This window comes from Petromyzon marinus, chromosome 38, assembly GCF_048934315.1.
Source record: "Petromyzon marinus isolate PM22_M1 ecotype Great Lakes invasive population chromosome 38, UKy_Petmar_22M1.pri1.0, whole genome shotgun sequence".
NCBI classification, from domain to species: domain Eukaryota; kingdom Metazoa; phylum Chordata; class Hyperoartia; order Petromyzontiformes; family Petromyzontidae; genus Petromyzon; species Petromyzon marinus.
The window spans coordinates 4117505-4142315 of record NC_133704.1 but is presented as its reverse complement, the minus strand read 5'-3'; the positions used below and the strand labels follow the sequence as shown (position 1 = coordinate 4142315).

At 47.5% G+C, this 24811-nt stretch overlaps 2 protein-coding genes across 3 annotated transcripts; one reads left to right on the top strand and one right to left on the bottom strand.

Moving 5' to 3' along the window:
- Positions 1–536: 536 nt before the first annotated feature.
- On the bottom strand, positions 537–13470 carry MKS1 (MKS transition zone complex subunit 1). Its single transcript, XM_032967497.2, has 18 exons — positions 13323–13470; positions 12280–12404; positions 11797–11873; positions 10728–10883; positions 9903–9991; positions 8092–8220; positions 7245–7349; positions 6710–6818; positions 6127–6183; positions 5349–5391; positions 5172–5234; positions 4853–4923; positions 4577–4646; positions 3960–4067; positions 3722–3855; positions 3188–3270; positions 2302–2399; positions 537–1786 (listed from the first exon to the last, which is right to left on the bottom strand). Exons 1-18 carry the CDS (start codon positions 13394–13396, stop codon positions 1680–1682), a joined length of 1698 nt encoding a protein of 565 aa, XP_032823388.2. The 5' UTR covers positions 13397–13470; the 3' UTR covers positions 537–1679.
- A 6425-nt stretch (positions 13471–19895) lies between these two features.
- Positions 19896–24770, top strand: RAN (RAN, member RAS oncogene family). 2 transcript variants are annotated; one of them, XM_032967514.2, is made up of 7 exons: positions 19896–20028; positions 20964–21011; positions 21597–21681; positions 22596–22721; positions 23045–23232; positions 23524–23694; positions 23814–24770. In XM_032967514.2, exons 1-7 carry the CDS (start codon positions 19900–19902, stop codon positions 23856–23858), a joined length of 792 nt encoding a protein of 263 aa, XP_032823405.2. In that variant the 5' UTR covers positions 19896–19899; the 3' UTR covers positions 23859–24770. The 2 variants fall into 2 exon arrangements, with proteins under 2 accessions (XP_032823405.2, XP_032823406.1); XM_032967515.2 differs by having other exon boundaries at positions 19933–20073.
- Positions 24771–24811: the final 41 nt, after the last annotated feature.

Here is a 24811-nt window from a genome sequence, read left to right as displayed (position 1 = left end):
GCGCCCCCTGCATGAAAACGACGGAAAGTGCAGCGTCCATCGCAGATAAAGTTCTGCGCTTATATAAGAGTATGCTAAACTGTTGACTCCTGTTTTAACTAAATAAATTGATATTTTTACTTAATATAACCACGACACCCCACTCACATTGATTACGGCATGCCAACTTTAGCAATTACGCGAGCCTATTCACATTCTTCTTTGTTTAGCCATTATCCCATTGAGGTTAATGACCCTTTTGACGCGTCTTTTATTCATCCTCGCAAACTCCTTGCGATTTAAATTGCATCCAGATGTTTATGTAAGATCACGTTCATAGCAAGTGATGGCTGGTGCAATTTTAAGCTGATACATATTTTTTGTAACCAATTTAGGTCTGATACAGTTGTGGGGGAGGCCTTTATCCAGCAATGGACTGACCAAGGGCTGTAAATTATTGTTTTGTACAGGCAAATACTTACGCATGCCACAATCAGAGCCCTTGGGATGATGAACTACTTTCAATAAATGATATTGTAATAAAAAAAGACAAAATGTCGTAAGAAATTGCTTTATTCTTTACAAATAAAAACATATGCAGTCTATTTCTGAAATATCAAGAATAAAAAATACATGTCAAACTAAAATAAGTTGCATTTGGTGTAGTGATTTTTGCTAAACTCCTGGCCACGGATGTCAGTGGCAAGTTATATCTGAACTGGTCGCTGGGTCCCCTTGCCGACTTCACCAATCCACACTGAACAGCATGGTGAAGTATGGTCACAAAACCCCCAAGATCAACACAGTATGGGGAACCCTACATCCAGCATTACATTGACAAACCCTTGTAAATTACATGTCAACTGATATCGAGTCCATGTGTTAATGGACATTACTAAAGACAAGGCTCAGTGGAATGATAATTAAAACCTTTCACACTCCGCTCTAATATAAGCAGCTGTTAATGGACGCAAAGTTACGAGTTAGTGCGTTACACTAAAAGGCAGGCAATGTCTCTGGAATAACTAACAATGCATACTTTAGCTTAGCAGTCATTTCTAAATGAGACTTCACCTACACATGCTCAGCGTCAATCCAATGCCAGTGAAGACAGATCCGGAACAGATTGTGTTTTTCCTTTAATTTCCGTACTGGAAACTCGCCAAACCAAGTGGACAGTTGAATCTTGCACCGGTGTAATTCATCCGCGGCGTTCTTTCCCTCCCGCTCAATGGGAGGCTTGTATTTTCCAGAACACGATTGTGGAAAATATGTTGAAGAAGTGCCCGTGGCAGGTATTGAAGGTGACTGCGTTATTGTTCGGCACGTAATTAAGAGTGAATTTATATACTTCCAATCAATCAAAATGTCTGTTAGAATGTATTATTTCCTATTTATGCAAATGTATTACAATTATGTCTACAATATATTGAGGCCAATGAAGAACAAAACTGTACAAACTAGACAAATAATGAAAATACCAATCAAGACTAAAAACAATGCGAACATGTTATTATTTGTATTGCAGGTGAATCATAGCGCTTTTAGTGGCTGATGGAGCAAACGTAAAGCTACTACATACAGCAACATATATGTCGACAAACATCGATTCTCATGCATGTGCATAATTCGATGCATTCATCATAAGATTAAGAATCATCAATTGATGCATCATTACACGCTGATAACTATGGCTGAGACTAGGTGGTGCTGTCTGCAGTCGTCATTGCTTGTAGGTTCGTGATGAGGTTGGCGGGCAGCGTATCGCGAGAGGCCTGCATCCGCTGTCGTGCGCGCTGGAATGCTTCTGCAAAAAAACACAATACAAACGTGCACACGTAATTATTTGTTCAAACTATTTTATAAATAAAAAAAAATTCTGGAACGTTTCCAACGTCTGTACCCAAAATCACCAACACAAACAACACCTAAGACTTGAGACCAGGGCTCCATTATAATCACGAATGCATTGTTCTGTGATTATGTGATTGCAATTAATTACGAGTGACACGATTACAATTGTATTTTACCGCAAGTGTGCTTTCGGTGTGTAGCCATGCTGTAATGTCTGTGTGGTCTGATTTACTTTTGCATGTGTAGCATATTGCTTTCATCAAAAGGCATCGGGGTACCCTTTGTAACTTTGTGGTGTTGTTACAATGGTTTGCGGTGTGAACCGCAGCTACAAAGGAAAAGGCGTCTCATGACGGACAGACCAAGTTATTCCAATAACCTGTTCCACATGTCTAGATTGAGGCACGCTTCGCCAGGCAGACTAGGATTTATTCCCGTAACCGCTTCCACGTGTAGCTGCTGCCTTACCCAGCACGTTGTGAATGGCACTTTGCTGGCTGTAGCCACCCAGCTGATCCAGCACACTCCACATCCTCTGCTTTGAGTTGTTCGTGTCCTGAAATGCCCTGCGAGGAACCAAACCAAACAAAGAAAAAACCCAGCAACGAGGTGAAATGTACACCGTTTGCAAAGTGTCGCAGTCGCATACATTAAACGGTTTTCATGGTGTTGTAAAAATGAGATGCGGTCACATTATACAGACACTATATAGATCCTAACCACATTGTACAATCATATTATATTTCTTATTAAGAAAGACATAACCCAATAAGATATCATATACTTATTGTTTATCATATATTCATTAACCTCTTCACCCAAAAAAGTCTCAAGATTATTTTTCAGGATGGTCCCGCATTGGGATGTTTGGCGAATTTTCACGACTCAAGTTCGAAACATATGTTTGGCAGCCTAGGACACACAGTCTATGTATGTGGCTATACAATTAACAACTATGAGTATATTGGGTTGCATCCTTGGTGCATAATTACTATCGTTAGAAAGAATGCTGGCCAAGGGACGAGGCTGGTGATAGAAAGGCAAAAGAGAGCGAGCGATGAAAATAACTCTTGCGCATTGTGGCTGGATTGTGCCATCGCATGACCGGGAGAGATGGTGACAATGTAAGGAGGGGCCTTCATCTCACAGTGGATAACCCATGGCTGACGATGACAATCATGATGATGATTACAAAAAAAGCATGTGTTCATACGACCCTCACTAAAGGGTTGGTGAGGTGGGTGGTGTAATAGTGTTATTATTGTAGTGTAAGATGGAGTTGACTTTTCTGCAGGTGATGTTTTTTCTCACTCAAGTCAGTGCCAATAGGAAGGCGGTGTACTGTGACGCTCACCTGGACTGCTGTATGCAGTGCAGCTTTACAGTGATGCTACCCGTGGTCTCAGTCTTGAAGCCATACCTGCTCAGCTTGTCTCCCTGTAACAACACAGCAGATTATACGCAAACACACACAAATCACACATTATTCAACAAAGCCAGAGATCCCCGAGTAGCCTACATAGGCTGTTGGGGCAAGGGATGTTAGGGTTATCACATCTATTGATGTGTATATGTTGTAGATGTAGAACTTTGCTCAGTGTGGAAAGGTGATGAGACTGTGGCGAGTCACAATAACTGATATTTGGGAAACCCTGGCCTAGTTGCGCAGCCTTAACTCACAGTGTACATCACACAGTGTAATTGGTTGTATGAATGTGCTTTCATCGCCTACGATAATAAATGACGTCAGTTGCAATAAAGCATGTGCGACGTTGTGACAGCACAGTTCACAGTCTGTAGAATCTATAATACTGGTAAATGTGGAAAGGTGGATGGACCGGGTTGCAAGAACTGAAGTTTGGGAAACCGTGAGTGAGTTGGGAAGGACCTGAAAAGTAGAGGGGATCGCCACATAGGTGGGATCCTCAAGTTCATTGAACCCGCCGATGAAAAACCTCCTCAACTCAGATGTAAGTCCGGGCTGGACTGGGCGCCACGCCTGGCACACGACCTCGCTGTAGCCTGCACACAATTTCATCATTTTGTTAACAAGACGCGACTGGGCATGATGCCAGTAAACTGCTCTTTGATGTGTGAAGGCTCCATCAAAGGACCATGGAGCTTACCAGGCATGCTGGGTATCAGCAGGTAGCTGTAGCCTTCCGTGCGGTACCGGTGCCAAAAGTCCACGGAGACGACCTCCATGTACAGGGTCGGCCAATGAGGCAGGGAGACTGCACATGAGACAGCGTGTGAAGGGACTTTTCAATCCCAGTCGCAAGAATAATACGCCAACTTATAACCAAATCAACCTGAATGCACCCGATCTTGTCCGACCTCAGAAGCTAAGCAAGATTTGAGCCTGATTAGTAATTGGATCGGGGAATGCCTGAGAATAAAAAGTGTTGAAGGTTTGTGTGGCGAGATGAAGCAAGAGATAGCAGTATAGGAAAGTGACCAAATCCAATTGACCAAATCCATCTCTGCGAAGCTTTGAGCGTTATCATCCCCTGGTATGTGGTGGGTTCTCTCCAGGCACTCTGGTGTGCTTCCACATGAAGCCCAAAAATCATTAATGGAATTATGCAAACATCCCAATCCACCTTCAGATACTGACACACTACCCACAATACACTTTTAGCTGGGTAAAGTAGCTGGCTAGTTGGCACCTAGGAAACCACGACAGTGTAGCGCTTTGATTTATACAGTTGGCATGTAACAATGAATTGAATGAATAGCTCACCATCACTCTCATCTTCCTTCTTGAAGAAGGCTTCAAAGCTGAATGGGAAGGAGAAATGGGCCACATTGTTCTGGCCACAACACATAAACACATTCCAACATCATCACCGGGTACACTGCCTGGATACACAGCCTTCTTGCACTAATAATATAATCAGTCAAACTCCACCTGTTGAACAATATAATTCCACCAAAGTAAAAAAAATTAATGACATTTTTTAATTATACTTTGTTTAAAAAGTAAAGGTGAAAGGAGTCTTTAGCCAAAAGGGCATACCTTGTTCTTTGATTTGGTTGCGCAAGTATGAGTCACCCAGAACAGTTGCTCATTCGGGTTGCTTGACCAGTCTGAAGCAGAAAACACAACCCATACAACAGCGCCATAGAGCAGCCCCATAGAGCCGGGGAGATTGCTGGGGTCTTGGCCCCCCTTATAAATTCTGAGACGTAAATAGTATCGGTACATATATTTAAGATCAATAACGGCCATTCCTCATATACATAGGGGGTGAGAGCCCAGAACAGAATGCACGATAAACAAGCAACTTGTAAAATATGCAGGGAGAAATTAAGCCCTGTTAGCACCAACGACTTACTTGTGGGCATTTCCACGAACATGCGTACGGAGAGGTTGTCGTATTCAAAGTCTTTTGCGGACACTGGAGCAAAGGACAGAGGACACCACTTTGCAGTACAGCAATGCTATGTTATCATTAAAGTCTCACGCCTTGCAGGAAACATCACACAACACAGGAAGGTCACTGGCAACTCACCAATTTCCCCATTGACAACCAGCCTCAGTATCCCGGGCGGTGGCTGGAAGAGCACAAAACACAGAGCGTCAAAAATCAAACATTTTAAACCTAGAATACACGAATATTTCACCGTCTTGCACATATACAACCTTCATCATGGGACCTCCTTTGCCAGGACCAAAATATGAGAATAGGTTTTCCCTTTTTTTCTGGCAACAAAGCAGGTGTTCAAGTTTCAAGTTTCATTTATTAGGTATAGCCCTGTGAGTCATGCGGCTCTTAAGTCGGGTGCAACCGCAACAAACACCAAACTGAAACCATGTCTGATTCCTTGTAAAATTATTTGTAAAAGGTTCCATGTAAAAGGTTTCAGTTTGGCGTTTTAACATCTGAACATCTGTTTTGTTGCCAGAAAAAAAGGGGAAAACCTATTCTCATGTACAACCTTTTGTAAATCGACCGTCAACCTCCACACCATGAGGGTCATGGTGGTTATCTGACCGCACTTGACCACTTTGGTCATTGTGGGTTGATTAAGGCAGGGAGCGTAGACATGGCGGCATAGAAGTGAAGTGCAACGATGTATTTTGTTGCACTGCCTTCTCCTGACCACCGTGCAGCCCTGCTGCAGCCCTGAGCCTACAACAACCAAACATGCATAGTGGTCACCCACCTAATCGCTATCCATGTTCAACTTGGATTAGCTTCCAAGATTCGATGAGATCGGGCACATTCAGGGTGATTTGGGTCAAAGGTTGAAATGTGATTTTAAGAATATGATAATTACAATACTCACCATCTCAAACTCGCTGCCCACCAGACTGGTCAGATACTCTGTGTGCCGAGTGTACAGCTACAATGGAGTACACATTTGACAAAATTAGAAACATCCGTGTGCTTGCATCACACAAAGGGTTAACTTTCAGGTCAGTGTGAGGTCATTCATCATCTTTCGCTACTGTTACAGTCTGAAACTCGCTTTCCCCAGCCATCTGTGCTGTCTCCTCACTGGCCATGTTCAAAGCCAGGCTCAAAATTTTATACCTAGGTGTATGACTTTCTATATAATATATACATGCTCATGGTCTCTGTCCAGCATCATGAGATGTGGATGCATTTAGATTCTATATAAATTCACATTGTATTATACAAACTGACGCAGTGGTCCAAAGACTCACATAAGAACCAACTGACTCACATTGCAACCCATATACCTGCATAGGGACCCACAGACTCACAGAGACCCATAGAATCTTATAGCAACATATGAGTGACTGCATCTCTCTATAAAATAAACATGCCCATTGTATCTTAGAGTGAAGTTGGATGCTATGTAAAGCCACAGGGCGTTAGTGCATGGTCACTGCGGGAACACGCACGTCGCGATACATGCGCTGCTCCCGCTCGCGCTCGTTGGGCCGGATGGGGTTGGAGGCATGGTCCAGCGTGTACTTCCATACTTCCCTCCTCTCCGCGTCCACCTCGATCCTGGCATGGCATGTCCACAAAGACAAAGTTCCCCCGTGTAGCCGTGACAGATTAAGTGCTGTTACCGAACACCAATATAACCTGCCACAATGCAAGAGGGAGTGGTCTGGTCAGCATCATGCTTGACCGCCTTTGTCTCCCTAGTGCTGATATTTACATAAAGGAACAGGTACTCATTTTAGGCTGAGATAATCACCACTAATGTTTGTTGCGGTCAGGAATCGAACTCGGGAAACCAAAGTGGTAGCGTAGTGCACTAACCACTATGCTACTGCTTCCCACGGCATCACCACATACACACGTGTACACATCCACAAGCTCTCAAGCTCTGCTCAATTGTGGATGACATTTAGTTGCCTTTCAGAGATTAAATGTATCTGCGTGTCGTGACTTGGCAAGTTGCAAAAATGTGGAGCACTCACTCACCTGTAAGGGCCCTTGCAGCCACTGAAGTCAGGCTTGATGGTTATGACCCCATTTCCAACCACTTTCACTGTACACAGAACAACCTCATTTTCCTCCTGCCCCAACCTGACATCAGAGACAAGTAAGAGCCACAACAACAGCAAGAAGTTACTTGAGCAGCCTCCTGTTAGTTGAGTGGAGTCAACTCAGGTATCCCACATAGCACACGTAGTTTTTTGCCATTAAAAATTGTGTTCAGTATAAAATAAAATGTATTCAACTAATCTCTCTCTAAATTATCTCCATGTGCTTGTCCTCCCTACTGGTACAACATTTTGAGATCCAGTCACATTTAGATGTTAAATAAACACAAATTGAATTAAATTATTTTTCAATACAAATTTAGAATACACGTATCAGCGACATGTATCAGGCGTATTATTAAACATGCTCTCTCGTACGCCCACTAGTGTGAGATAGTTGTCACTACCACGTGTGTGTGTGTGCGCGACACAAAATTGCGTGGTAGTGTAGCGACAAACCCATCGATCGGAGTTCGATTCATGCTCACGGCCAACACCAGTGACGATAATCTGGTCGATTCAGCTTTAATTGAGTACCTGGTGGCGTGTGTAAACATCGCCATGTGGGAGACAAAGACGGCTGGGCGTGGTGTTCGCAACCCACCCCCTCGTGTGCCGGGCCAGCCTTCATAGGCGCTTGCTAACAGCACTTGCCCCAAAAGTATGTTAAGAGAATATGGGGGATCTTTGTCTATTACACGATTAGCTCGGCACATGTGAGCAAAGGCTTGCATGCTGTCCGTGTGGCACAACGTCTCAGTTGTTTGCGAGGAGCAGTGTCTCACCTGCCATGTGGCCCGAGGTCTGCCATGATGTACATGGTTTGCACTGGGGTGCTGATGACGTGGTTGTGGCGCTTGAAGTCATCTGTTGGCTCCCACGTGATAATCTGCGACTTTGGGATCAGGCCTTCCCTGCAAGCAAGATCCAATTTATATCACATTTTAAGAATAATATTAATGAGTGCTTTATATAGGGTAATTCAGGAAAATTGCATCTCACAATGTTGCACAATCAGAAAACACGGAAGTACCTATATATGCAGATGTTTTAAGCCAATTATTGAGTGTTTATATATGTGGGAGGCACCCAGAGAAAACAAACGCATGTGGGAACAACACTATCCCATATATTTAGGGCAGATTATATTCGTCCGCACTTCACTGAATCGCATTCTCCTGGCAAGCCAGGGCATGGCGCCTTGCCACCCACGAGAAAGGGAGTTTCACAAAATTTGTGTGATCAACCAATCCTTGCCTCCAATGGTGTATTGCAGGCATGTGCCACCACCGCCTGACTAAAGTATTGTAAAAAATGTAACATATATAAATCTTGACTTAAAGCTTTCGTGACTGCAAGAATTCATATTCTTTGGGTCTTTCGGTAAAGTCACGTAGATAAGTTAAAAGAAAATAACCAAAAACTACGTTTCGATCGCAACACAAGCGGTCGTCATCAGGAAAAGGGGGGTTAGCTTCTAAAGACAAACTGCTTATGAAGGTTCATCTTCTTGGTTTTTTTGGTAAAGTCACGTAGAATGAGAATAAAACAAAATAAGACAATAAAATTCTCACGACGTTTCGACCACAACACAAGTAGCCTTCTTCAGGTGAAGGAACAGAACTGTCGGGACGACAGCGCTTCAATTTGACAGTTCTGTTCCTTCACCTGAAGGCTACTTGTGTTGTGGCCGAAACATCGTGAGAATTGTATTGTCTTATTTTGTTTCATTGTTTTATTCTTATTCTACGTGACTTTACCGAAAAAAACCAAGAAGATGAATCCTTGCAGTCACGAAAGCTTTAAATTGCTTATAAAGGTTTGAAATGGGCATAGCCCAAATGTCAGCAGCCAATGCCAATGGTGGGCAGCGACCGTGGCGGTGGTGGGCTTTCCACCAATCAAAGGGCTGCCAGGCAAAAATCAGCATGTCAATGCAAGATCGCCGAGCATCCTCCACGACGAGTGCGCCAAGGTGGCTATGTTAATGTAAGAGATTAGCATGTTAATGGGAGATTGTGAAGTAGCAGCCTCAAGGATGGCGCGCGAGGTAGCTGTATACATTACCATAGCCACTTTGGCACGCTCGCCGTGGAGGATGCTGGGCGATCTTGCATTGACATGCTGATTTTTGCCTGGCAGCCCTTTGATTGGTGGAAAGCCCACCACCGCCGCGGTCGCTGCCCACCACTTGCATTGGCTGCTGACATTTGGGCTATGCCCATTTCAAACCTTTATAAGCAGTTTGTCTTTAGAAGCTAACCCCCCTTTTGCTGATGACGACTGCTTGTGTTGCGATGAAAACGTCGTAGTTTTTGGTTATTTTCTTTGAACCTATCTACGCGACTTCACCGAAAGACCCAAAGAATATGTAACATGTATACACGTAAATGTTAACCTCATCTACCAGCTTATCAACAATTCACAAATCTGAATACTCATTCTATATTAACACGTGTACATGTACAGCTCTCTTGTCAACCCACTGCTGGATGAGGGCCTCCCTACTAACCACGCTGGTGTGGGTTGGTAGCTGTGGGGAGCATAGTTTGATCTGAAACATTCAAATACTTACAGCTTAGAACGTTAAACTCACATGTAGCGTCTGTCCTGCCGTCTCTTTCGGACCATGGCCATTCTCTCACTCAGGAATGAGGATTCTCCAACCCCATAGCCGCCCGTTTGCTGCAACAACCACATGAATCAGTGATCCCCCACTCATACTCCCGTCATTCATTGGGACTATTTGAAACCATACTTTACCACGAAGGTAAGTCAGTGTGGGTTGGTGAAGGGTGGGCATCCAGGATTGGTTCAGAAAAAACTCATCACCGATGTCAGCCATGGCTGGAAGTCGAATTCAGGTCGTACGGTTTAAAGAATAGTGCGTTGACTCCTGCTCCACCATTTTGTATATCCACTGAAACTTGTGATGTGCAGCTCTTATACAGTAGTAATGCATAATAATTGGCAACCACACAGATATAAACAGTACATTGCCGGTTTCTTTTACTTTTTAAATTTTCAAAGCATTCTACAGCTTAAGTCAATAAGGATGGCAAGCATAGGAATGATCATGTTATTAATTCATAAGCAGTCCCTCTTCCGTGTAGGCCAAGTAAAAGTTAAAGAGATTTCCTGCTCAAATGGTCAAGGAGGTGGTACTTATATCCTGTTTCCTGTCCTTAACCAAAGGTAGGGATTCCCCATTACTATGACAGCATCCAGTCTATCCATAGGGCGACCAATGTTGACTAGAGTGGCTCGCAATCGGAAGGTTGCGAGTTAAAAACTTGGTTGGAGGTTGACTCAGCCCATCATCCCTTTAGCGTGAATACAATTTGAAACAAGTGGTGTTCATTTGAACTCACAACCTTTCCATTGTGCAGCGCGTGCTCGACCCTGAGCCACATGGCCATACCTCCTGTATGTTGGTGAAGCGATCGGAGTCGGTGTAGGTGAAGATGCGTTTGTTTTTGCGGCCGCCCGCTTTCTCCAGCTTCAGAATCTCTAAGTGGTACTGCCGATCCAGGGGGCTCAGGCAGCTTGCATCGTTGATATACAAATCGTACTCGTGCTTTGAAAAGGCCAAACATAATAAAATTAATCATAAAACTACAAAAAACAGAATATACTTTTTGTGTTATAACACAGCACTTCATTTAAACAGTAACTGTGAAGCAACCTTTGTGCAAATTAAGTTATTTCACAATTGACTCTCAATGAACATATGCCACCCGTTTGTCCATATGCTGTTGGATGAGGGCCTCCCTACATCATGCAGTTGTGTTATTTGACCATACTTCACCATGCTGGTTAATGAAAGTTGGGAAAGTATATACAGAAAATTGTACTGCGCAATGGTCTCTCACCTGGATCAAAATAAAGGAAACTTATGAGACTAATCGGTTAGCTTGATTGGTTTGGGTAACCAATGGCAGAGCCAGAATTTTCAGGTAGGGGGGCAAGCCCTCCAGCAATGAAAAATGATAGAGGAGTTGTTAGTAAGTAAGGAGTTGTTAGTTAGAGAGGAGTTGTTAGTAAGTAAGGAGTTGTTAGTAAGTAAGGAGTTGTTTGTAAGGACTTGTCCCTTGCTTTTTATTCGACGCGTGTGCGGCGATCGCAGCCATCGATCGAGGGTCGAATTCGAACCGCGTTGTGTGATCGGCATCGCCTCTCGCTGAAGGTGTTGATGCCTTCAGGGAAGTCGTGTACTGTATACGCAACTGCGCACAATTATGTGAGTCACTTATAACTGCTTTGCCGCTACTTATTGCCATTTATGGACTCAGACTATTGTCCTATCATCTCATAGAGTCCCTGGCACGTAATAATATTCTACCTAGTGGCAGTGGGGGTCGCAAAATGCCGATTTATTACTAATAAACCCCAATGATCCGATCGAAATTAGGGATGTCGATCGGATCACTGGGGGGGGGCACGTGCCCCCCCCACTGGCTCTGCCAGTGTGGGTAACCGATTTGGCTTACCTGGCTGAAGAGCTTCTCTTGTAGGCTCACCGTAACCACTTCCTCCTCATCATCCGACTTCATTCCAGTGACCCCACCTGGGCCAGCACATCAAAAGTCAGTCTTTTGTCAAACAGTTGCCTTCATCTGCCACGTCAAAGGGAAACAATATTTAAATCTTGACATCAACCTTTTAAAATGTAAAATGCCTTGGTTTAAAGTGCAGTGTCACAAACGCCAGCTGTACCGTTACTATCACGATCGCTTAATGTTTACACCACAGCACATACCGAGGTGCCCTGCAACACGGAACGCCTGGTGGGCAGCTGTCCCTTTGCGGAAAAAAGGCGAACGCAGCACCAGACAGCAAAACGGGCACGAGTCTAACATTTGGGTGGGCGACGTTGCCACGTGGCCTCCCTTAATGAAGTAATATGCGATTAATTTATTTTTCAAAAAATCGTTAGTTTTGGACCATGACACAGATGCACGCGGGCCGCTCACCGGGAGCACGTGCCGCCAGGCTCTGCATCTCCATGATGCCATCTCCCCCTGCGCCCCTTGCCAGCTCCTCATCTCGCACGTGCTTGGCCAGCCCGGAGGCAGACGTCACTTTGCTCAGCCGAATCCTGGTGCCACAGAGAGTGAGGCGAGCATAAGAGAGAACGGACCCCCCATATATCTGTGCATTGCACTCACCTAGTGTCTATACCTGGTGTTGGGGGAAACTGTTTCAGTACCAACGGGGTTGATACGTCCTCAAATAAACAATGAGGTGGTGCTCATCTCCTGTTTACAGCCCTGAGCCAGTGGTGGGAATTCTACATTTCTATGGCGGGGGCGAGTCTCTCCATAAGGCAACCACGGTTGATTTCCCCACAAAGTGGTAATCATTTAATCAACCCCGGAGAGATGATGGGGCTGAGTTAACCTCCAAGCAGGATTTGGTTGATGACAATGGTGACGATGATGGGGCTGAGATAACCTCCAAGCAGGATTTTAACTCTCGACTTTCCCCTCCGCTGCGGATGGTCGCAAGTTCAAATGCATGTCGGGGGTGTGGGGCACGCTTCAACACGCACCTCCAGGCACTTGCAAGCAGCCTTGCCTCTTGACATAGCACGTAAAATTCCAAAGGTTACTTTCTCCTCACCACCACCACCACCATCCCCATCCCCATCAACAAGGAATGGACCCAGACGGAAGGCAGCAGTGATGGCACCAAGCAAGAAGCACAGCGAGTGTGGCGATGGTGACACATCACGGGTTCTCGACGGCGATGATGTTGACTGGGAAACTTATGGCAATAAGAACGGACCAGGTCTGGTGATGATGACGGGGACAACGCAGAGATGGTGATGGTGGAGCGGAGGTGGAGACGGGGGACGATGCAGATATGGAGCGAGCAAAGGTTGAGCGATGATGATGATGATGATGATAATGGACAGGGAAAAAAATTGTCGATGACAATGGTGAAGATGACGGTGCCGACGGTAACGACGATAAACAACAAGGGGCAGGGGCGGCAGGGGCAGGGGCGGCGGCACCGGAGTTTGAAGTTCTTCACGGGGTCGCTGGAGCGGTACACGGCCTCGCCCGTGTCCACATTGAACGCCTCCATCGCGCCGCCGGCTATGGCCGCGCTGCTTTACGGCGCCCGGCGTCGCGAAACTGTCGCGAAGCGCGTCGCGTCGCCACGGCAACGGGGGCCTAGTTGGTCGGACGACTTAGTGTTTATTTTTCGATTTAAAGCTTTCGTGACTGCAAGGATTAATCTTTCTTTGGTTCTTTCGGTAAAGTCACCACGTAGAATGAGAATAAAATAATAAATTAAATTAAATAAAATAACACAATAAAATTCTCACGACGTTTCGGCCACAACACAAGCGGCCTTCATCAGGTGAAGGGACGAGACTGTCTGGAGGACAGCGCTGGAGTGAACAAAGCCAAGCTCAGATCGCGACCTTTAAGCTGTGTGAGAAGAAACAAAGCGCCTTGACAATGCTAAATTCTATGATAATTCTTTTGTCAAGACGCTCTGTTTCTTCTCACACAGCTTAAAGGTCGCGGTCTGAGCTTGGCTTTGTTCGCTCCAGCGCTGTCCTCCAGACAGTCTCGTCCCTTCACCTGATGAAGGCCGCTTGTGTTGTGGCCAAAACGTCGTGAGAATTTTATTGTGTTATTTTATTTTATCAATTTTTTTATTTTATTCTCATTCTACGTGACTTTACCGAAAGAACCAAAGAAGACTTAGTTTTAGTTTGGTTTTCCCCTTCCCCCCCCATCAGTTTCAAGGACATATTGCATAGATTATCAGAGTATGTTTTTGTTTGCATTCTGAACACAAGCATTGTGGTTAATGCAGGCATGATTCCTTGTAAAAGGTTTCAGTTTGGTGTTTTAACATCTTAACACCTGTTTTGTTGCCAGAAAAAAAAAACTCCTTATATATCTTTTTTAAACCAACGGTTTGATTTTAAAGTGCACTAAAAAAAAATTCAGCCGTCACCAGCTGATGAGAATAATTTTTGGACGTTTGTAACTAAAAAAATAAAACCGTGGGGCGCTCCTTAAGTATATATTTTTTACGCATAATGAGTTGCTTTAGAATTTTGAGTTTGATATAAGTTTAATTTCCATTCTCCTTGGTTCTTTCGGTAAAGTCACGTAGGTATAAAATAAAATAAATCACGTTTTGATCGCAACACAAGCGGTCGTCCTCAGGTGCAAAAAATATAATCCAGCAGTGTAGCTGCTGAACCAGCGAGAGAGCTGTTACAACAAGAGGCTATATATGTGGTGATGGGCAAGCAAGTGGGGTCTGAGCTGGAAAGGAATTCCATCCACGGACGCAAGCACGTCAGTTGTGTTCATGTTTTCCGCCTGAGGACGACCGCTTGTGTTGCGATCGAAACGTCGTGATTTATTTTGATACCTACGTGACTTTACCGAAAGAACCAAAGAGCATGGATTCCTGCAGTCGCGAAAGCTTCAAATGAAGATTTATTACCAATTGTACAATTGACCTCAAAATTATTTTCAATCATTTTAATATATTTTTTCAATCATTTTTAGTAGAAGGGAAAATGTTGATATGATGTCATTTAACTTTGCAGTGAAGTGTAGAAGATTTACAAGTGTTTTGAGAAAAATTCTTCATTCCGTATTACTAGCTCTTTGTACTCGTATCTGTGTTGAACTGCTTTTTTAAAGAACATTTGAATGCAAAGTGATCAAAAGTATACCTAAACCCATTCTCTTTTTCTCAACTTCCTGTGGCAACTTCTATTCTTGGTCAGAGTATATTAGTCGAAGGGAAGATACGCACATAAATGACACGTACAAGTAATTACTATATATAGATTATAAAATCTATCTTTGCTTATCCGATAATATAAAAAGCGTAGTAGATATGTGTCAAATTATTTTGAAGGTATTTGTCAAGTCTTGATTTGAAGCTTTCATGACTGCAAGAATCCATACTATTTGGTTCTTTCGGGTAAAGGCACGTAGGTAGAAAAATAATAGATCACGACGTTTCGATCACAACAACAAGCGACCGTCTTCAGGTGAGAGAATCAGACTGCTGTGGACGAAGCATTATATTGACCCGAGAGGGGGGAGGGAGGAGGGGTTGCCACATCGGACAAGAGGGTGGGGCCTACGTAACTTTACCGAAATAACCAAAGAGCATTTATCAAGTATTTGTAATTGTAATTATTTTAGCTATTCTTTATGCATTTTTACATTTTCCTATCTAATCAAGTCGACATGTGCATTTCAATTGCCTCATCCACATCCCGAGGTCCATGGGCCCGAACGCCAACTTCGACATCCGCCTCCAGACATGCATGTGCAATCACAGAACCCTCCTGAATGACCGTAGTGTCCGACCCGGCATTAAGGACTTGGATAAACGGTGCTTGGTCCCGGGAGACCAGCGTCTGAGCCGCTATGAGTGACATCCCCCGACTAAGCTTATTTAAGGGACCCAAAACAATACCGTCCCCCACAGCACGCGCGTCGAGCGGTTTACGCAATCGAAGAGGCATCAACATTTGCGCACCGGGCGGAATCCGCACTGTTCGGCACGCAAGCGCTTGGACTGTGGCATTAGCAGAATACATGCGGGTCGGAGACGGGAGAAATGTCATACGCCGTTCCAACGGCAATTCCAAACAGCCCTGGTCGATACAAATCTTCAGAGGCATTTTGCCGAGAAAATCAGTCCCCAGCAGGCACGGAACAGCCAGGGCCGTAGAAACCAAAGCATGACCCGACAATGTGACATCGGCAATGCGCAACGCAACAGTCATCCGACCGATTATCCCCAACGATCTGCCGTTGGCGGTGAAACACAGAGCATCCACCGGCTCCAAAACTCGACACCGGGGGGCAAAATATTGTAAATGAGGTCAGAAATAATGGTTGAAGACATGCCGGTATCAACAAGCATGCAAATTTCAACCCCCTCAATGAAGCCAAGCACAGCCGACGACCCCGCGGTCGCCGCAACCACTTGATGTGCCAGCTCCGACCACTGATCCGGTCGGAGCGGCCGCGTGCCGCGAACACGCACCTACTTCCCCCGAAACCGCTCGTGACCCCGACGCAAATCGGACCCCCCCGATGGGTGAAGTGAACCCCGGGTCCGAGTGTGAGGTGCCTCGCAACTCGCCTTAGAGAGCAGGGAGTCATAGGAACATGGACGTCCCGGGGGCCGCCGTGGAGTAACTGTGGGGGCTACCGTCCCCCACCATCACCGAATTGTTGGGGCCGTTGTCCCCCGACTCCCCCGTTACATTCGTCCCACTACCCCCTGGCTGTTCTGTGGGGTCCGGGCTACCAGCCTCCACTTTCTTGCCCCCCTGTACCCCCGACTTTGTTGCTGACCGCGTTGGCATGTTTCAATCTCTACGCTTACGACGCGCTACGCTGTTCAGTGGCGGCGTGCTGCGGTGAGCGCGCTCGCGAAACAAGACTCTGTCCCGCACGTGAACAAACGGGTACGGCGCGCCGATGCGTGACTCCCGTACGTAAACAAATGGGTGCGCCGACGCGTGATTCCCGTACGTAAACAAATGGGTACAGTATGCTGACGCGTGACTCCCTCACACACACGCTCTACGCGACCAGGCAATAACAAACCCGTCGCCGCTACCTGCCCAGCCCCGTACACCAATCACACTCGAGGGAGTTGGGGTCGGGGGTGAGACGGCAAGGGCGTCTGCCGTGCGCGCGCCGCTGATTGGAGGGAGTCACTCCGCTCCGATTTAAAGGGCCGTTTAAACAGCCGCTCGTATACGCGCACACCAGGTGCTTAGCTCTCTGCTTCGCTATAAACAACCGCGCATGCACGCGACCGTAAGACACTCCCGTAAACAGTCCCACAGGTATGCAAACACTAAGCACTCCCGTAAACAGCCGCCCGGGCACGCGAACGCCAAGTACTCCCGTGAACAGTCGCACAGGTGCGCGAACGCTAAGCTCTCCCGTAATCAGCCGCGTAGGCATGCGCACGCTAAGCACTCCGCCTCTTTGTAAACAACCGCACGTGCACGCGAACGCAAGACACTCCACCCTCCTCTTCACACTCACAAAGACCACATGACACAGTTTATCCCCCTACTAGCTATTTTATTCACCGCGAGTAACCCGCTAAACTACGTGGGTTTGCGTGGGTCAGTAGATGCTAACCTATCCTTCGAGAATCCTAGATTCAATTTATCCTGCCTATCACTCCGCTTTCTACCCTCGATTAAATAGCCCAAACTCACCTCTCTCTCTTACCTACGCTTACTTCCACTCTGATGCGCTGGAAGTTGTAGAAGGGCGATGCTGTGGGTCGTCTCTGTAGAAGATTGTGCCTGGCTGCGCTGAAACTCGTCACACGGATGATCCGAACGGCCGGCTCCAATGCTCCGTGGACTTCGATGACTGGAAGAACTCTGCCTTTACTGTCTCAATCACCTGCCTTTTAGCCTACCTATCACAAAGGCATTCCGCGGTGCCTGCACTTGCGCACCCGTGCCCTTTGATATTCGGATCTATAATCCCACCTATAACAAAAGGCATTCAGTTGCTCCTGGGCTCGTGCCCCCCGGTCCAATCAGAGGCCGAGATATTCCTGTCCCTTTGACATTCGGATCCCTAATCCTACCTATAACAAAAGGCATCCCGCTGTTCCCGTACCCCGTGCCCCTCGGTCCAATCAGAGGCCTGGCTATTCCTGTCCCTTTGTTATTTGGATCCCTAATCCTACCTATAACAAAGGCGTCCCGCTGTTCCGCACCTTGGCCTTCCGTACAATCAGAGGCCGGGATTCTCCCGCCCTTTTGATGGTCGGATCCTCCTCTGAAGGCTTCACCGCAGTGATCTCTCCGACGTCCGCTCTCTGTTTCCTCGCTATCAGCCTACTGACCCGTGCTGTGTGTGTGATCTCATCCGCGGTGGCTTTACCGCCCCTGCCGTAACCATGCCATTATAATATCAGGTCACGGCGCCGCGGTGCTGGTCAGCCTCGGGGGTAGGTCGCCCAATTCCCCGGTCGCCGGAAACCATGAAGCTTGATCCCATTAGGGGCTTCTGGACGAAAACCCGTCGGCCAGGTGACCCACCCCGCGGGCCCTATGTGGGGCATGTGTGTGTGGGGTGTGCGTGTATTCATGCGGAGGGGGGGGGGGGCGCAGCGTCGTTGTCGTCACTCCCCGGTGGCGGCGTCACGGCGGTGGGTACGGCCCCGACGGAGCGGCTCCGCTGCGGCGGCACCACAAGCGGACGTCTGAGAGACCACCGGCCTCGGGAGAGTGGCGGGAAATCCGAGGCACTGGTGGCGGCGTCACGGCGGTGGGTACGGCCCCGACGGAGCGGCTCCGCTGCGGCGGCACCACAGAACCCGGCAGCTCGATTGGACGTGCCCCAGTAGGCCACAGTTGTAGCACAGCGTCTTAATTTCTCGCCCCACTGCTGGACTGTGACGAAGCAGACCTCGCCCGCCACCGTCCCGCCGCCGATCGCTGTCACCCCGACGATTGCCGCTCCGCTGATGCAGCGAGCAAGCGGGAGCAGGCTCCTCGTCCGCGTGGGCCCTGGGCTCCGCGGAAGATGCAGAGTACGCCACCAACACGCTGTCACGTTGCAGGGTCTGCTGCGCCTGTATGCACCTGGTGATCTTGAGCGAAGGCACCTCTCCGTCCTCGGCGGGGAGCACAGTATGGAGGTCTTTGGCGAATCCCAACATCTTCTCGAGGATTTACATTATGAGACCTACATTAGGACCAAGGCGGTCCATTTTCGGGGGGTGTGTGGGGGATGTGTAGGGGGTGGAGGATGTGTGGGGAGGATGTGTGTGGGTGGAGATGTGTGGAGGGGGGGGATGTGTGGAGGGGGGGATGTGTGGAGGGGGGGATGTGTGTGGGTGGGGATGTGTGGAGGGGGGGGGATGTGTGGGAGGGGGGGATGTGTGGAGGGGGGGGGATGTGTGAAGGGGGGGGATGTGTGGGAGGGGGGGATGTGTGGAGGGGGGGGGGTGTGTGAAGGGGGGGGGATGTGTGGGAGGGGGGGATGTGTGGAGGGGGGGGATGTGTGGAGGGGGGTGTGGAGGGTGGGATGTGTGGAGGGGGGGGATGTGTGGAGGGGGGGTGTGGAGGGGGGGATATGTGGAGGGGGGGGATGGGTGGAGGGGGGGATGTGGAGGGGAGGGGATGTGTGGAAGGGGAGGGGGATGTGTGGAGGGGGGGGTGTAGAGGGGATGTGTGTGTGGGGGGGGAGATGTGTGGAGGGGGGGGGGAGATGTGTGGAGGGGGGGATGTGTGAAGGGGGGGATGTGTGGAGGGGGGGATGTGTGGAGGGGGGATGTGTGGAGGGGGGGGATGTGTGGAGGGGGGGTGTGGAGGGGGGGATGTGTGGAGGGGGGGGGGTGTGGGGGGTGGGGGGATGTCTGGAGGGGGGGGGTGTGGAGGGGGGGGATGTGTGGGGGGTGGGGGATGTGTGGAAGGGGAGGGAATGTGTGGAGGGGTGTGGAGGGGAGGGGATGTGTGGAGGGGGGGGTGTGGAGGTGGGGGAGATGCGTGGAGGGGGTGGGTGATTTGTGGGGGTGGGGGAGATGTGTGGAGGGGGTGGGGGATGTGTGGGGGTGGGGCACGCGGGAACGCGCGCGCTCCGCGTGACGTCACTACCGGGATATCCGAAAGCGCGCCGCTTCACCCGCCGCCATTTCTGCTGCCCCCCTCTGCTGTGTTCTCTTCCAGCCAGGTAGGCTGCCGCCATCCGTCGTCATCCTTGCCGCGGGGACCCTTGGTACGTGACCGCCGATTGCTGGCGATGGGTTCAGAATCCCTTGGACGCGATGCTGCGACAATTCCTCGGGGGTTTGACCCGATTCGCGTGCGAGGCGCGGGCTGAGGGGGGCCCACGGGCGCTCTTCACTGGGCCCGGTTGGAATGGCGCCCTTTTTCCCCCCCATCATCGCGACCACCGTCACAGTTGTCTTTTCCGCCCTCTGTACCGTTACCATTACAAACCCCAATTGGCGCACTAACATTAACGGGAGTCGTGCCGAGCTCGCAAACCTGCTGTTAGAATCTGCGAGGCGGCTCTTAATAGACGCCGCAGTTTGTTGAGCGAGACTAGGCCGCCATTCAAACTCGGGCCCTCTCGCCTTACCTGGTCGTTCAGCCTGCCCGCGGGGCCCCCTGGTCCCGCACACCCTCGCGGCCTGGAGCTTGTGGCGGCTTTGTGGTTGTCGCGGGGATTTGGAATGGGATTTGTGTGGCGTTTGGCCGAGGCCCCGGATACTGAGCGCTCAGACGTGTCGATGGTAAAGGCGGGAAGTGCATTCACTGCCTGTGGTGAATGCAGTTGAGTAACATAATTTCGGCGGTTAAAAGTAAAGTGTGACCTATGCACGCGAATGGCTATTTGTAGATACATAACTTGTCCGACACTAGTGTAATTGAGGGAAAAACTAAAGTTGAGCCCATGTGCTCCATTGTAGCATGGGCGGTAATGTCAATGCGTTAAACCGTACGGTAGGATGGCACATGTCAATATAACGTTATAATAACGCGATTGACTTAACCAAAGTGTTAATTTCGTACAGGCCTATGTGCTGTAGCTACAATATGTTTTGGTTTAATAGTTCCTGCTGTTTAACGGTATTCAACGTCCTATATCTGTGACACGTGCAGGTGATATTAAGTATGGCTGCACACGAGGAACCCCAAGTACAGTTCAAGGCAAGTGGTTACACAGCGCCTTAATTTCTCACATTTCCTACATTGGGGTCACTTTCATCAGTGTGAGGGCCGCTACACATTTGAAACCAGTGGTGTGTGTGACGGCACGATGGGGATGTTTTCACATTTGTTTATCGGGGTCCGCCAGTGGCTCCGCGGACCTTGCAATAAAGAACACTGGGGTATGATGTTTGGTATCTCCACGTGGAATGAGGGGGGAGTAGTTGGGGAGCAGTGACGCGGCCGAAGTGCTTCGAGTGACGAAACCGTGTGGGCGAATGTGACCCGGTGTGCCGTCGCCACAAGCCGAAGGAGGGGAGGAGGGCCCTCGCCTGACTCGATCATACTTCCCCTGTGGCAGCACCGTAGTCCCGGATGGGTTTTCGATAGCCCACGACGTGTAAGCTGCTCCGATGGGCTGTTGAGTATAACCCTGAGTGCTCTTGCCATCCCACGTGGCAAAAAAAAACTGCCATTGGGCAAACCTTTCAATTCAGGATATTTTTTTTAGGAAAAAAGTGAGACTTGTGCTTGAGTGGTTGTATGTTTTTTTGTGTATCATTATATGGGTGGTTTTGCCAACAGTTGGTGCTGGTAGGAGATGGAGGCACCGGCAAGACCACATTTGTGAAACGCCACCTCACGGGAGAGTTTGAGAAGAAGTATGTTGGTAAGTACACTTCTCTGCTCGACGTGTACTGAAAGCATTGATTCGCCTAACGATTCTAATGTTCGTGATGCACCGAGTTGCCTCTCGAAAAAGGGCTGCTTTGCTCAAAGAATGGGCTTTACTTGAGAAATGACGTTTTAATTATTGTGTAAAAATATGAAAACTTATGAAATTTATGTTGAGTAAGCTGATAATTACAAATGAAAACTAAGTATTACAAATATCGTTAAAATTACTAGATTATGAAATCAAACCAACCCCATTTTCTGACAATTGGTCAAATTGATGGCGGTCGAAGGAGGTAGGGGTTAATCTTGATTTGAAGCTTTCGTGACTGCAGGAATCCATACTCTTTGGTTCTTTCGGTAAAGTCACGTAGGTAGAAAAATAATAGATTACGACGTTTCGATTGTAACACAAGCAATCGTCATCAGGTGGGACAACCACAACAAGGAAAACCTACTTCAGCAGTTTTGTCTTGCTGTGGTTGTCCCACCTGATGACGATTGCTTAGGTTGCGATAGAAACATCGTGATCTATTATTTTTCTACCTACGTGACTTTACCGAAAGAACCAAAGAGTATGGGGTTAGTTTTCTACTGAAGGCATTTGCCTGTTAGCTGAGTGCATCTGCAGTCGTGTTCAACCCGTAGTCCATGGGCTAGAGCCAATATTGTTACCATCTAAGGCGGGTCGGCAACCTGCGGCTCCAGAGCCGCATGATGCTCGTTACTAACTGCTTCGTGACGGTATGTGTAACTCATTCAAAGTGTTTTATCACAATTCACTTTTCTTGGCCACATCAGAAAATTGAAACTACAAAAGATGTTCTCAACTAAGGTGGTACTCACAAAAGCAATGTCACTATTGGGAGAAAAAGGGTGATCAGTGCTGACTTCGGGTTCTCTCCACAGCTACACTGGGCGTGGAGGTGCATCCCCTGGTGTTTCATACCAACCGTGGCGCTATCAAATTCAACGTGTGGGACACAGCCGGCCAAGAGAAGTTTGGTGGCCTGCGTGACGGTTACTACATCCAGGGTGTGTTGTCTTTTTGTTTCCAATATTAACTTCATCTTCTGCAAATAGATTGAAAAGCGTTGTATAAATGTGCAGGCCCATTGAGAGTTGGGTCAAACTAAATACAACATGAAGACTGCAAGTAAAGTTTGAAGCTGTGTTATTATAAAAAGGAAAAAAGCACTTGGCTGAACTCAATGAAAAATCTCGGTGGAGCTTGAAAATCCAAAAATATGCTTTCATTTTAAACACGTCTAATAAATGTTATTAAGTTGGAAAATTCAACCATTTTGGTTTAAGCTTGAAGACCCTTGCACATTTTAACGAAGTGTGTGCTCCCCTAGGTCAGTGCGCCATCATCATGTTCGACGTGACGTCACGTGTGACGTACAAGAACGTGCCGAACTGGCACCGTGACTTGGTGCGGGTTTGTGAGAATATCCCCATCGTCCTGTGCGGCAACAAGGTGGACATCAAGGACCGTAAAGTAAAGGCCAAGGCCATTGTCTTCCACCGCAAGAAAAACCTACAGGTTTGTACATTGCTGAACATGTGTAATGGCCAGCTCCTGGAATGTTTATCTAATCTTTCCAAAGTTGAAAGTGAATATATCGGTTGGCTGTGACATAGTATTATGGTAACGCTCTTAAAGATGACTCAATATAAAAAAAATTTGGTACAACAGTGATGACAGTGACATTAGATGGCGTCATTACATGACATTTCATACTGCTAAAAAAAACCACGTGACTTGCTTTGTTTAAACTAACATGTTCATGGAATGTTGCAGGCCATGCTTGACGATCTCTTAATTTCCATTCAGTATTATGACATCTCGGCCAAGAGCAACTACAACTTTGAGAAGCCGTTCCTGTGGCTGGCACGCAAGCTTATCGGAGACCCCAACCTGGAGTTTGTGGCCATGCCTGCGCTGGCCCCACCGGAGGTGCAGATGGACCCCCAGCTGGTGGCACAGTACGAGGAAGACCTCAAGGTAAGGAGGGGGTGGTGGGGTGAGCGTCTACCTGATCGTTTTTACATTGGACGCAGTCTGGGCTAATGCAATGATTTGGGATGGCTGCGCAGTTCTCACGGGTGTGGTTTCTCGTGCAGGTTGCCCAGGCGACCGCTTTGCCCGACGAAGAAGATGACCTGTGACCTCCGTGTGCATCACCACCGGCAAGCTCGTCTCGCGCGTGCGGTCTAGTTCTATAGGCGGCAGCATCCCGGCCTCTCCTCCACTGCAGCTGGTTCATGCCCACCACACGACACGGCGTCTATCCCATGAGCGTTGAAACTCCCCTTCCTTACAAAAGCAACGAACTATAGTTTCAGCTTTCAGAATGCATGAAACATGCTCCCCGCCAACAGGCGTGGTATTTGCTTAATAATTTTAACATATTTGCAAGGTTCGGGTATTTAAAATCTGTTGGAAACATGACTAGCAACAGCCCTGAGTAAACGCGGAAGCTGTAGTACTTGTAGAGCATTGCGAATTATCGATTATCCACTGTAACAATTTGCTCAATGTGAGATTATTTTATGTTGTAGACGGATTCTGGATAAGTGTTGTATGCGTCATGTGGTTCATTTCTCAAGTTATTAAACTCTTACCTTTAACAGTCCAACATTTTTTGTTTGTCTAGGCAAGGTGCAAAAATGCCTTAAATGTATGGGGGGGAAAGTTCAATGTTTAAATTCCAAACGAAGAGGTAATTTTCTGCCCTGGGCTATATATCCTGAGTGGATTGTGGCAATAATATTAAACTTGCTTCCTGAAAGACTTGTTTAAATAGTAGACTGAAAAAGTTAATACATTTAGTTGCCACAAAGTGCCATTTACACGGTTTGTGTAAAGCTCTTGGAATTGCACCTCGGTTAATCCGGGTGACTGTTTTAAAGCAAGCCTGTGTTATCTGTTGGACTGAGCAGCATATATGGCCCAAATTTGGTAAAACTGGTCATTGGAACATGCACCTCATAGCCAGTTTGTTTTTGTTATATTTGTTTGGGAGTGTTTTGTATCAACTTGGTTTGCTCTGCGAATAAAAATGCTGTGGAATAAATTAACCTTTTGACAGATGAGTATGGCAAGTGCACGCAGATAAACT

Excerpts from the sequence above, each read along its gene's own strand:
- RAN (XM_032967514.2), top strand. The coding sequence starts at position 19,900 with ATGTGTGGGGGTGGGGCACGCGGGAACGCGCGCGCTCCGCGTGACGTC. Across the intron at positions 20,029-20,963 it reads CTGTGTTCTCTTCCAGCCAG|GTGATATTAAGTATGGCTGC; the intron begins GTAGGCTGCCGC and ends TGACACGTGCAG. Across the intron at positions 23,695-23,813 it reads AGTACGAGGAAGACCTCAAG|GTTGCCCAGGCGACCGCTTT; the intron begins GTAAGGAGGGGG and ends TTTCTCGTGCAG.
- MKS1 (XM_032967497.2), bottom strand. The coding sequence starts at position 13,396 with ATGGAGGCGTTCAATGTGGACACGGGCGAGGCCGTGTACCGCTCCAGC. Across the intron at positions 12,405-13,322 it reads GTGAAGAACTTCAAACTCCG|GATTCGGCTGAGCAAAGTGA; the intron begins GTGCCGCCGCCC and ends CTGTGGCACCAG. Across the intron at positions 10,884-11,796 it reads AAGAGAAGCTCTTCAGCCAG|CACGAGTACGATTTGTATAT; the intron begins GTAAGCCAAATC and ends GCCTTTTCAAAG.